The 14443-nt window shown below is 35.7% G+C and overlaps 2 protein-coding genes across 5 annotated transcripts in view; both read left to right on the top strand.

The window, feature by feature from the left end:
- The window catches only part of KCNE2 (potassium voltage-gated channel subfamily E regulatory subunit 2), a 20717-nt gene extending 11812 nt beyond the window's left edge, over positions 1-8905 (top strand). The window contains exon 2 of the mRNA XM_015827103.1: positions 8517-8905. Coding sequence (XP_015682589.1) covers positions 8533-8901 — 369 coding nt within the window. The 5' untranslated portion in view covers positions 8517-8532 and the 3' untranslated portion in view covers positions 8902-8905. The remainder of the gene's footprint in view (positions 1-8516) is intronic.
- Positions 8906-12086: 3181 nt separating this feature from the next.
- SMIM11A (small integral membrane protein 11A) overlaps positions 12087-14443 on the top strand; it is a 24597-nt gene continuing 22240 nt past the window's right edge. For all 4 annotated transcript variants that reach the window (XR_001549135.1, XR_001549134.1, XM_015827102.1 and 1 more), the window contains exons 1-2: positions 12087-12261; positions 13994-14025. The gene's annotated coding sequence lies outside the window, so the exon portion shown is untranslated. The remainder of the gene's footprint in view (positions 12262-13993; positions 14026-14443) is intronic.

Raw genomic sequence — 14443 nt, 5'->3', positions numbered from 1 at the left:
CTTCCGGGTACGCTTTAAGGTGTTAGTTACCACCTTTAAAGCGCTCCATGGCATAGGACCTGGATACCTCCGAGACCGCCTTCTGCCACAGATTCCCTCCCACAGACCGGTACGCTCCCACAGAGCGGGCCTCCTCAGGGTGCCGTCGGCCAAGCAATGTCGGCTGGCGACCCCCAGGGGGAGGGCCTTCTCTGTGGGTTCCCCCACCCTCTGGAACGAGCTACCCCCCGAGATCCGGACGATTCCGGATCTCCTAACCTTCCGCCGCGCCCTCAAGACATGGCTTTTTCAGCAAGCGGGACTGACCTAGGGTGAATTTTAAATAGGGATAATTTTTAATGATTTTTAATAAGAGACACAGCTACAAATATTTGGTTTTTAATTGGCTTTTATTGGGGAAATGTATTATGTTGTTTTAATATGCTGTGAGCCGCCCTGAGTCCCGTGGGGAGAAGGGCGGCATATAAGTCAAAGTATAAAGTATAAATAAATAAATATTGTCACAAAAATTTATAGATACTTTAATCTGCACTACAGTATTCTGAAGTAATATTCTTGCTTCTGACATGCATCTAGACCACTGTACATGCCTCGGGTGTAACTGTACTATGGCTTTGGCTGGATGTTGGCAGAAACAATGACAGTTGTGAAAATTGGGGAGGGGCAGTGTGACAGGCATCGTGTGTTGCTTTGCTTTCTCTTACTGTCACCACAGAAACTTGGTAGCTTCTCCATTTTCTGGTGACCTCTTGAGCTTACTTCTATTCTCCCTGCTAAGATTTACCAAGGTAAAGACAAGTATAAGGACATTCCAAGCCAAGGTTATTGAGAATATCAAGAACTGTAACAGGAACAGGCTCTCATATCTTAAAAGTGTGACACGGCTCATTCAGATCATTCTACTGAGCTTGACTCCAATTATTATTCCTGATAACACCAGCTCCTTTTCAGGTTATGTTGTTCAAATGTTTGGATTACATCATCCCAAGCCATTCCTATCATTGTGTATATTGGCTAGAGAAAAAGGGAGATGTAATCAGGGAAAGCCTTTATTGCACCTTTATTAAAGGCTGTTTTCATGGCCCTTGATAAGTAAATTCCACCCCTATATATTTGCATGCAATGCCATAATGCAAGTATGAAAAGATGGAGATGTGTTACGACATCATTTTGTTATTTTGTCATTACTGTAGTTAGAAAGTGATGCCTATGGCTTTGCCACAGACCATATTTTCTCCTTTTCACCATTTTCCACCTGATGTTTCTGATTGGGAACCGCTAAATCATCTGTTCTTTGAAAGTAAACTTCTAGTGTTTGCTGCCAAACACAAAAATAAAAAAACAAAACAAAAAGGCAAAGCTGCTTTTAAACTGTAGATTTCTACATGTGGAAGTTTCCTCATAGTCTTAATGCAATGAAGTCTATATGGAAGTATATCATGACTTATGATACTGGGGATAGGGCTAGATAATACCAGTACTGTATATCCATACAGTTTTCAACAACTATGGCTCTTTCATAGGTATAACATGTAAAGGGAGCTTGAGTTTCCTCATTTTATAAAGACTTTAATTATGAGCATTTATTTTCTAATCTAATCCTGTTTTTTCATCCAGATATATTTTGCTGGACAGTATCTCTAGAATATGGAAACCTTGCTAGATATTTAAGTCAGTACAGGTTTTAAATCATACCATTAGTTAATTTAGTGTAGTCCTAAATTCTAACTATTTAGCAATAGCAACAAGCTAACTCAAGCCTACATAGTCTACCACTATCACGTTCACTGTCCAAATGTTTGGAAGTCGTCTGAAGGTAAGACAGGTTTGTCTTCACTTCTGCTGACATGACATGGGAGCAAAAGCCATTTCATGCTGCTCCTCTGCTGGAAACAAAGGGGAAACTGACAAAACTAGGTCAGTTTTACGGTCCGTTTCCTTTACATTGCTGAGGGAGAAAGAGCAGGCAAAGCCTTGGAGTAGCATTTTGCTTAATGTTCAGAAACCAAGACAAAGGATGGAATGTAGCTCTCTCTGTGGGGAAATGAGCCACCATTTTTGCAATGGTTTCAAATACACCACAGCCAAAACAACCCTCCCAACAATTACAAGGCACCTCTTTGGAATCATTTTCAAAGAATACATACCCCAAGCATACATCGTATACCTGTATGAGTTATCTTAATGTGGGTAAGAAACCAGCAAACCTAAGGAAATGGAAATATGACAGCATAGGTATGACAGCTTAGAATAAAATAAATGTTGAATGTAGCATTGTTTGTTATGGAACACTAGAACCTTCACGCTGGAATGATATTTCTCTCTTTTGAAAGCAGATAGGCTTTTAAGAGCCAGAAGTTTTAATAAGGTTGTAAAGTCATAGCTTTCGTCAATAAACACTTATAACCGGAAAGCTTATTTAAGATGATAAATCTTCTGGTGAGATATTTCCTCATATGAATAGTACCGTATTTGCACAGTGCCCAAGAGCAGTAAGTGGTTGGCACTGACTGGCAAAGGGCAAACCCAGGTTCAGATCCACCTTTCCCCATCAAAGCTTTATAGGAAAACTTTGTCCTAGTCATTTTCTCTCAGCCCAACCTATCTCACACTGTTGTTATTATGGGGGGAAATTGAGAGAGGAAGGCTGCAGAAGAACATCCAGTTTGTAAAATGCCTTATGCTCCTGAAAGAATTCTAACAATTAAGTAAAATATATATAAATTAGTAGCCTGGAATACCAATTTATTAATAATACTTCAAACGTTCTGAAGAGTATTGGACCATGTCTTTAACCACCAGTCATACGAGGTTATTGAAAATGAACAAACTATCAAAGGTCCTCTGAAACAGCTCTGATTACTTCTTTCCAAAAGGTCTGCATGGCGTATGATGGGTTGGGGCAGTATGATATCTAAAGAAAGGCTTAATAATGCATCTTTCTTAATTGTGAAATATAAGCCTGCTAATCAAGATATGTGAAAGTGTGCAAGATATCAAGTGAAAGTGGTGGCTCTTAAGTGAAAGTGACCTTCAGTGAGAATATACAAAATACTGCCAAGCTTTGAATTGTTGTAAACAAATGTTACTGAAATCAACAGGATGGCTGCAGTTTATTTTAAAAAGTGTTATTAAAATACTGTTGCACCTTTTAATGTAACAATTATGGACACCTTCATTTTATTGTTCTCCTCCCCCTTACTTGCAAATCTCTTCTGACTTTAAGATTTTCTCTCAGAAGAAGCTGAAGAACTTGCACCACTCTTCCTATAATAATGAGTCCTCCCCCCCCAATTCAATTAAATAAAATGAAGCTTTCCTCCCAATCCTAATTATCTGATGGAACATGGTTTCTAGTATTTAAAAAGCCAAGGACAAGCTCAGAGCTTCAAAAGCCTGTGAGCTCCTATCTTTAGCTCTCAGATCACAAGATATGTCCAAAGCCATACTTTTCAAACCACTCGCTCTGCAGTATTTACAAGGCTGAGGGCTTTTCTCCAAATTAGATTCCCAGAAAATCTTAATCAGGAACACTAACACGTTCCATCTAAATTCAAATGTTGAAGTAAGTTGAATGGGAGTCATAGAAGAAAGCTTAAAGATTAAAATAGAAGTGAAATATAACACAGATTTTACAAGAGAAATGTAGTAAAAGCAGTTGTTCGTTTTGTTTTCACTGAGGCAATGAAATCCCAATTCACACGCCCAGGAAAGAAATTAAACAAATCAATGGAGGTAAAGTTTGCTTAATTAACATTAAGCTTTCCTTAGTTTGAGTTTTCTGACTAGTACATGTCAGAAGGCAGCAAATAGAAAAAATATGGGAAATAGGCATGTGCAATTAGAGAAAGGTAACCTGAAATTATGGGAAAGAGGTTAATGAAGAAACTGGTTTACTATTTTTAAATATTTTAAATCTTTTCAATTCAATTTGTGAGTTATAAATCACTTAGAGTGAGCAGACATAAAGAGAAGACTAAATTGATAAATTGAAAACATGCAAATAAGAAAAATAAAAACACGGTGACCAGAGCATGTGAGCCCATTTTCTTTTGCAGCACGCAGAGGTTTGACAGCCAATCCTTTAACTATAGCCATCTTTTATTTGATCAGCTGGAACTGAGCTAAATTCAGCAGATCATGATGGAGTGCAATTCAATCTCCATCCAAAACTTTTGAACCCTTTACTAAGACTGTGCAATCAACCTTCTGTACAGGTAGTCCTTGACTTACGACCACAACTGAGCCCAACATTTCTGTTGCTAAGTGAAACATTTGTTAAGTGAGTTTTGGCCCATTTTACGACCTTTCTTGCCACAGTTGTTAAGTGAAACACTGCAATTTTTATGATAGTAACATGGTTGCTAAGTGAATCTGGTTTGCCCATTGACTTTGCTTGTCAGAAAGTCGCAAAAGGTGATCACGTGACTCCAAGACACTGCAATTGTCATAAATACGAATCAGTTGCCAAGCATCTGAATTTTGATCATGTGACTACAGGGATGCTGCAACAGTCGTAAGTGTGAAAAATAGTCATAAGTCACTTTTTCAGTGCCGTTGTAACTTGGAATGGTCACGAAATGAACTGTTGTAAGTCGAGGACTTCCTGTATTCCCTTACTCTTATGAGAGGTCCAGAGGTTTGCAGTCCTCCACTTCATCTTCTGTAATTTTCTTGTAGAGAAAGTGTATTAAAACAGAAAAGGCAAAACGCCTTTGAATTGAGTATCCTTGACAAAACCCATTTTGTTTTCCCCACTCTATTGAGTAAAACCCCATTTGAAAAAGAGAGAAGTAAATCAGTACCAGGAAATTGTAACCACAAAAGTTTCCCAACTGATTTAAAGTTTTGCAACTGCCTGGAAACAAATTGGAATTTGATGGGCATATTCTGCCCAGAAAATTTCACGTTTTTAAAAGCATGTAACATGTTCCGTAACTCTATTGGATGGGAGTTCACCTATTTGTCTAAAAACAGTGGGTTGAGAAAACAGAGTTTTAGAAGCTTAGTGTAAAAAATACTTTTAAAGAAAAAGCTTACAAATGTGACTACCCTTCTGTTTTATTTTTAAAGTTATTCCCTTCCCACTGAAAGTTACAATTTCAATTTTAAGCCATGTTATTACAACTTCAATAGAGATATTGTCTAATTTTACAGCTGAGTGTAAAAACATGACTGCAACTTTAAATTTTTATATTCCAATAATTTACAGGACCAAAAGTATTTCATGTTCTTGCCAAGTATCAAGGTTACTTGTTGAGTAAGCCAATATTTAACTTTCTAGTGAGATTAAATGTACAAATGCATCTACTTTAAAGACAGATTACAATGAAGCAATTATTCATAGAATAAGATGGATTCTTCTGGTTGATGGTTTCCTAGTTCTCCTCAAGAATATCACAAGAGTATTAGTACATGTTCTTTGCTACTGAGAATTTTTTATACAGATATCCAGAAGAGGTAAGTCTTTAATAACAATAACTAATTTTCCTTAAATAATTTGTTAACTTTAATTTGAAATTAAGCAAAAAAAATAGTATACTGAGTCAGGATGGATAAGAAAATAAGCAAAGTTTTGAAAAGTGAAACCAGAATACATAAAATGCTTAAGCAAAGAATTTAATGAGTTAGACTTATTTCCTTCATACTTAAGCCAATGTCATTCATATATTTCAACTGAAAATTTATTCATTATGATCTTCAGCTCCACTGATTTCCATTTGAGTGAGACTACATGTCACTTTAACCCTATTTATGAAATGTGTTACTGGCATTCAGCTATTTAACAGAAGAGATATAATAAGGTTCAACAACTGAAATATAAATGGCAAAGTGAAATGAAGGTTGGGGAAGGGAACAAGATATTCAGTAAGAGCTTTTAAGGCTTTTAAATTACAATTAGATTAGACAAGATTTTCAAGGGCAAACTACAGGACACACAGACATCACTAGGTTCCTTCTTGGCTTTTTAATTGTGCAGATAGAATAACTCATCTATGTCAAGGATTAAGTGACAGTCTATGACCCATACAAAATTGCCAGCAGAATATGCCATATACTACATAGACAACCAGAGTGAATTATTTATTATACTTTCCATTCTCAGAGAGTGGTTTTGCATTGATATGGCTGGTACAAAAACTAGCTACACCATTTTCAAAAGGTACCAATTGGTAAAGCAAGGATCCTTCATTACACTTACATTATAGCTGGTACAGACAAGTTCCCACAAACTGTTTCAGAGATCACAAACACTCCCAAAGTGCTCACAAAGGGTGTGTTTTATTCATCTGTATGATTATGATATATAGAAACTAAAATTCTTTCCAGATAGGATGAGCGATAAACTTGGAAAGGAAATCTGTCAAATGCTATCCATAAGTTCTTTAAAAATATACTTTACCTAATGAATACGGCAAAATCAGGTAACCTAATTATAAATTGTGAATAGGGCTATGAGATTGAGTTCACACATTGCATTAAGGTATACTGCAATTTGATTCTGACAACACGTGTCAACCCAGTCATTGTGGTTTGTAAATAATAGCTTATGGCTAAATGCTATGGATGAATCAGACCACTATCTGGTAAAGTAAATCGAGCCATGGGTTAATGTATGAATTCAATTTGCTTAAGACCTTTCAATGGCTAAATTAAGATATGGATCAGAAAATAATTCACAGCCTTTATTCTACCTTGCTGCATCAGTTAAATAAACTTCTATCTGCAATACATCAGCAGCAAATGTTTCATCCATGTAATTTTTCCGTCCATCTATCCATCCATCCAGCCATCCATTCATCCATCCATCCATAATCTTACAATCTTATTATAACCCTAATCCAATTTTTCTAAGTTGGCAGGTATATCTATGTGCCATATCAGAAAAAGTCTGTTTATTAGAAAACTAACAGGGAAAGTTGATCTTCAGATTCCCCTTGGAATAATAAGAGTGCTGTATATTTCGCCCCTTCCTTATTTTTGTCTTTTTAATGGACAAATTACCTCATTTTTAAATAAAGCAATATGCTATAGCCACTAATAATTTTTATTTTCTTAGACTGCCTCCAGGGTCCACGTGGGATATAGTTATATCCTTAGAATGCAAAATATTGTGAAAGACTTACAGATTTGCACAATGTTTATTCATCTAAACTTTAAAATGTAAAAGTTAAAATGTAAAATATGTTTGTGCTGGAGACCTCTCTATTGTATATTGTTCTTTTTTGTGTTAACTTTATGATGACTGAATCTACTGTGAGTGAAATCCTATTTTATTTTTTCCTTTATGACTTAGGTTTATCCAAATACTTCAATGCATTTTTGTTTAGATTTTTTAAAATCTTTGTCACAGTCATAGACCAGTGTAAGAAAAATAAAATATAAACCATTTAGTAATTTTAAAAGCTAAAAAGCAGGGTGTTGGACTAGATGACCTCCAAGGTCCCTTCCAACTTTATTATTATTATTATTATTGTTATTATTATTATGCACCTAGTTAATTTTTTAAAGCTTACACACATAACTTGAGTTTAGTTTTAGATGTTTTCATCACCTCTGCTCATTAAGAAATGTATTGTTTCTAAAGTTCTAACATAAGATCTTTAAAGAACTTGTTTAAGAAAAATGTGAAGTTGTCTTCTTATATGTAATATAAATTGATAATTTTGTGACTCAAAGCACTCTTATGATATTTTTAAGTGTCCAGTCAGATATTCTAGCTATGTGCCACTTCTTGGTATCCAGCAAAGGGCTGGAGATGTTGATCATCAATATGTTGTTTTACTACAATAAAATTATAAGTTAAAATGTATTGGTATAATTCAATTATAGAATATAATTGAAGAACAAAGTTTCTTGGCAATACTTGATAAATAGATGAGTTATAAAGATTCTAGCAATAATTGTTTTTCATTGTTAAAAAAACAATAAAAAACCTATTGTTTATGCAGGAAAAATATATTGTAACAGCCTTGAAATCTAATCCTTAAAGCCTGTAACATTTCAAAGTCTCTTTTAATTTTCTAAAAATGTTAATTAAACTTCATTTGGTTACAATGTTTACAATAATGTTAAAGTTGGCCCTGCAATGAAGTTTTGCAAATATAATAAATTAACTTCAAGGCCATTTTAATGTCAAGCCAGGTACTCACTGTTTGTTTTCCAATCATGAGCTGCACTGAGTCACGGTTATTCTGCTGCAGCTCTCTAAAAGGTCTGTTTCTGGGTACAAAAATGTATTTCTAATGATGGTTGATCCATGGTATTCTGAATTTAAAATGCAAATGTTTCAAGCATGTCCTTTATTTCTGTTCAGAAAAATGTAGCTGCATATACAGGTTTTTCTGTATTTTTCTAGCTTTGCTCAACATGCTGTACTGGGACTATATTTCCAAAAATTTCTAATAAGCATGATGTTTTATAGACGAATGCCATATATTCCTCTCTGAATATAACTGTGAATTCTTATGAATTCTATCATATGTAGATGACTGACACACATTTTTGTTTTTAAGGTTAGTTAACTGAAATATGGCGGCTTTACAAAACTTCACCCGTTCTCTGGAAGAGACTTTCAAGAAGATTTTCATTGACTATATGAACAACTGGCGTAGAAATACCACAATGGAACAAGATGCCTTGCAAGAAAAAGTTGATGCTGAAAATTTAGATTATGTAATTTTGTATCTTATGGTAATGATTGGCATCTTCTCTTTTATTATTGTGGCAATCTTAATAAGCACAGTGAAATCAAAGAGACAAGAGCATTCCAATGACCCTTATCATCAGTACATTGTGGATGATTGGGGCGAAAAGCTAAAAAACCAGATTCTTTTCCAAGATGATCTTAAATCCATTGTCCATGAAAATTGTGGAGCCAAGGGCAAAGGTAGTCCATAATCACTAAAAAAAAAAAAACTGAATGAAGAAGAATTGAGATGAGGGGTTAGTCCCCAATTTAGTGGCTTCAATATACAGTGTGCTAAAATTTATATTCTATACATAACTATAGGATATCAGATTAAGTTAAATATTAAATTTAATATCTACAGGCAGAGTACTAACAACTATGCATGTGCTCTAATCAAAGCAAAGCTTTCTAGACATCTTCATCTGTTCAAGAATTTACAAAGTGGGTTAAATCAGGGAAGCTAGTTTACATTCTGAAATTCCAGAATTTTTACAGGATTGAGGGATTAAATTAAGATCCTTGAAGGAAATTATAACAAATTATAAAAATACATTGACTTCTTTGTTGAAGAAAATGGATAATTCCACCCAGACATCATGGTATTCTTTTTAGAGAGATTTTCAGCCTTCACCACCACCACCACGCTGTTTTTGTATTTGTGTGCGTCAACTACCCAGCCAATGGAAGAAGACAGAGGACCAAAACTCTATTACCTCCAACACTGTCCTGCTTCATGAAGCTAAAACTGGATCCTTCCTGCTCAGTAAAACCCCTGGAATCGGCCACCCAGGAAGAGAAAAGAAAGCTGCAATAATTACGGTATCTCTGGGTCTGTAGACTAAAAGGTTGGCAGTTTGAGACCCAAGCAGCGCATGATGGGGTACGCTCCTGTTCTTGCCCCCCATCTCCTGACAACCTAGCAGTTCAAAAGCTTACCAATGCAATAGTGGAACCATAACAGCATCCCATGCACCTCTGCTTATAATCATGCTGGTCACATGACTACAGAAATGTCTTTGGAGAATGCTGGCTCCCTCGGCTAGGGAACGAAGATGGGCATCACCCCTTAGAGTCAGAATCAACTGGGGACACAGGGGAAACCTTTATCTTTACTTTACTGTTTTTATGAAATGGGTATCAGCTGCTTCTTTTGTGAATCAGATGAATAACATGGGAAGATGAATCAATAGATTCCACCCTTTACTAAGGAACTTATTAATAGAATAACTGAAAGTTCTTTTTTATATGTAACCTAAAATCACAGTTCTTTTATGACTGTATGGACATTCTATCATTTAGAATCCATTAACACTGTGAATTGTAGTTGTTACATGATTCTTATCTGATACTTCAATTGTATAAAGCTTTTTGTTTGGAAGCTTATCTTACAGTAGCCTACACTTTGATTACACTTGATTAATTACACTTTGCTTAATTAATTAATACAATTTCTCAATTGAAAGAAAGAAAAAAGGAAGCAATTTGAATTCTACTTCTGGGGTGTGCCAGACAATATTATATTGGAGTTCTGGAAACGTCTTTAGGATTTAATGACTGAACAAACATTTTTTGAAGTGCTCATGTTCTGAATCTCCCTCCATACTCGGCCTGTACCTGAATTTAAATGTATATTTAGCCTGTAAATGAATATAAATTTACATTCAGCCTGTAAATTAATTACCTTTTACCAAACACCATAAGCCAACTTCAGTGACCTGATTGTGGGGAACCAAAACCTGGAAAAATCTTTGCACTCCTGGAATTGCTAGTGCTCGGGGTACAAGGATGTAACATCATGCTCTAATAAGCACCATATTTGATCCATATGAACAGTGCAAATGTTGACCGCTACCAAGGCTTTTCTGTGATCCTCCCACTTTTGCATACGGATAAATTAATGCAAAATGCAATTACTTTTAGAGAACTGAATATTTTCAGCATTTTCGTTTTTTAAAAAAGGTTGACAAGATAAAAATTACAACTATTAGAAAAGAAACAAATGAAATAAAGCATAGTGAATAAGTTTTATACAACTTTTATGATATAAAAATTATCATAAAACAATTTATGAGATAATGCAAATGTCACAAAACATTTCCTGTGCTGATGTTTGTGCTAAAAAGTTCAACGTGCCATTTTCAAGACAGATACATTTTCTCATTGTATCCTAACTTTCCCATTGAAGGCAGTACGTTAGAAGTTCTGTCACTGCTGAAAGTACTGAGGAATCTAGTAAGGAAATATCTCTGAAACAATGACCCAAGGAGTCATGGATTGTCTAGTTGTAAACTAAACCCCTCTGCAGTAAAGTCCTCTCTTCATCTCATATTCTCCATGTTCCTGTTCCAACAATTCTCAGTAAGATAACCATTTTTTACTTACTGTTTCTTTCCTGTAAAATGCTTCATGTGTTGAGACCCATAAAGACAATTTAGGCACAATTTGGATTTAGATCTATTCCCAATATGGCACTTCTGATATAATGATTCTTAAAATCTACTTTTACCTTAACTGTATTGTGCCATAAGAACATGGTACAATGTTTTTTTTACAACCTCAGATCATGCCCATCTGATTTTAAAATTCTCTTATTTTTTAGCAAAACCCATGTTATTTTTTTTAATTTATCAAATAAATAATGCGTATCTGTGTACAGATTCAACACAGTATCCTTAGAGAATACCATTGCCATCTTGTCAAGTGATTTGTTAGCATATTCAGTTTAACAAGCTCATTGAGCAATGAATGATGATAATTAAAAAAAAAAGTTAGGTGATGAAAGGTCTCTGAATGAGTCATGCCAAATACTAAAAACCTTGTTGCTGAAATAAATGATTTAGCAAGCCATGTCTCAATAAAAGAGTTCCATGCTGCCCTGTTTCATAATTTAGCAGCCCAGCTTTTCCAAAGTACCCGAAGGCCAGATAAGGAACAATGGATGGAAACTGATCAAGGAAAGATTCAACCTAGAAATGAGAAATTTTCTGACTTGAGAACAATCAACCAATGAAACAGCTTGCCTTCAGAAATTGCGGGTGCTTCATCATTGGAGGCTTTCAAGAAGAGACTGGACAGCCACTTGACAGAAATGGTACTATAGGGCAGTGTTTCTCAACCTTGACAATTTTAAGGCATGTGGACTTCAACTCCCAGAATTCCACAGCCAGCATTGCTGGCTGTGAAATTCTGGGAGTTGAAGTCCACATGCCTTAAAATTGTCAAGGTTGAGAAACACTGCTACAGGGTCTCCTGCTTGAGCAGGGAGTTGGACTAGATGACCTACAAGGTCCCTTCCAACTCTGTTATTCTGTTCTGTTATTCTGTTAAGAGAGAAGAGAACGTGCTTCTGCCTTCAATACCGGTGGTAGTAAAAGGGGGAGCCTTTTCTTTTTTTTTTATCATGATTCGAATAGTAAATCTCATTTCCCTCGTAGTAGTAGTATCGAAAGGGTTAACCGCTACGGTTTCCTCCCCCCCTTTGCTGACGTATTGGACGCCTTAGCAGCAAGGGTTCTGGGAGTCGTAGTTCTCTAGTAGTTTCCTGTGTTTAATGGCTCCTCGCTATTAAGGTACTGTAGTTTTTGCATAACAAATTACACAGCGTTGTTAGACTAATTTACCAGAAAGGCTGATTTAAACAAAAACCATATCATGAAAAGGGACGGTGCTGTGGACCTTATGTTTCTTTTTTTTTTAACCTTTACATTGCAGTAAGAGCAATGATGTGTAAATTCTTTGATCTGCAATTCAGAATCTCATAGCAGTCAATCTGCATTTGGAGTTAACCTTGTTGAACACCAAGGCACGTAGTTTGAACCAGCATGCGTGGAATTCAGTTGCACAATACAGGCTAGGCAGACATAAGGGAAGTTATCTTTGTTTCCGACTTGCATAGGTTTAACCATTTTTCGAAACATCGTTGTAGATAGTGGAGTATGTTGCAAGCCGGACCAGGCCATGTAGTTTTCTCCGGAAATAACTAGCGTTTATCTCACGTTTCATAGTGGTGTGGTTAAAGTTTTGGAAGGAGTAAAGGAATCAATAGACTTCTGAATATAGAAAATTATACTGAAAATGTTCTTAGGACTTCAACTCTGTTTATTTTATGGAATTCTTAGGAAATAAATGTCAATTTTACAATGAAACTTTGCATTTTGTGTTACCGATTAACCTGGATTAAAATATTTACATTCTCGCAGTCTTAAGTTTCAGTTCTGTGCCTAGTAACAAATGAGTTAATCACATTGGGTTTTTAGCGTGAACATGCACAGTATCTAATTTGAAAATCACACAGAACCATAAAGTAGCTGATCACATCTTAAAAATTCAGCACATATAACTAGTTTATGGTTCTGGATGTTTTGCAAATCCAAGAGAATGAACTGTTATGCAGATTAAAACAGGATGGAGAATATCAAACTATGAGGGCAAATATATGTACTATAGCTAAATTAAATGATCAGATCAGTTTAATATGTTACATCCTTATATGGAAATTTGCACGTAATGTTGGGTGAGAGTTAAACTAAATCAATTCTTTAAAAAATAAAAAAACCAGGGATTAAAAGGCAATAGGGCTAAACTAGCTAACAAGCTACACAGTCAAACATGAATATTAAAACATGTATATCACTGCAGAACTCCTATAAAGGTATCTACAACTTGTGTTATAAATAACAGTATTACTTCATAGAGCAGTGATGGCGAACCTTTTAGAGACTGAGTGCCCAAACTGCAACCCAAAACCCAGTTATGTATCGTTGGGTGCCGGGTGGGCATGGCCCATTGGGTGGGCGTGGATGCAGTGGTAACGGCAGACTGGGTGGGATTAAAAAGTTCAATCAATCAATTCCAACTTTGCAAGATCTTTTTCTTCCCGTGAGAAGTTGAAATTGACTGATTTAACCTTTTTTTTTTTTGCACACGGCAGCGGAGGCCTAAAGCAAAAAGGTTTTATAAAACCCAGCTGAAGGCCTAGGACTGGGGCGACGGCACGCGTGCCCATCCTCTGAATGCCACCTCTGGCACCCGTGCCTTAGGTTTGCCACCACTGTTATAGATAAATATCAATTATTCAGAATGCTATCCAGGTTGTTACATTAACAGGACTTTGTGAATTAATTTGGATGACCCTGACATGCTAGTTTTTCATAAGATCTTGGAAACCTGATTCCTGCCTCCTTGGGCCAGAACATTGATTGAACACATTCTGAAATGACTGCACTGGAATATGTTGTGGCTTGGCTATATTGTGGCATTTGTGTATTTTGCTTTTGGTTTACTTGATTTTTCTGTTTTTAGCTGCATGTAAGTCTCTCAGAGTCATTTGTGAGGTGAGTAGAAATATAAATCATCCAAATAAATAAACAATATAAAGTCCTGGCATAGCATTAGATCTTGTTATTTTATTAGGAAAAACTTTGCAAGTATAAGAAAACAAACTATGTTCACATAATTATCTCATATCAACCCATTTAGGGGGAAAAAGATAAATATGGAACTTGGTATGCTACATGATTCTAAGGGTATCAAGAACATAATTCTGGGAAGTCTTTATGAATAAATCATACTTCTATTATTGTATCACTAGAGACCCTTATCAGATGCATTTTTAATTTTTTTAAAAAATAAATGGCTTTCCACGTAGGGCTTTGGCAGAGACATATAAATAAAAATGAAAAATAAAGAGAAATAGTTTGAACTGGGAGAAAGTCGTAGAAGTTGACAGAAAAATCACTAGAAATAAATATA

This window comes from Protobothrops mucrosquamatus, unplaced genomic scaffold, assembly GCF_001527695.2.
Source record: "Protobothrops mucrosquamatus isolate PMUCROS unplaced genomic scaffold, P.Mucros_1.0 scaffold3492, whole genome shotgun sequence".
Lineage (NCBI taxonomy): Eukaryota > Metazoa > Chordata > Lepidosauria > Squamata > Viperidae > Protobothrops > Protobothrops mucrosquamatus.
The sequence above is the reverse complement of the archived record's forward strand: the minus strand, read 5'-3'. Positions and strand labels throughout refer to the sequence as shown.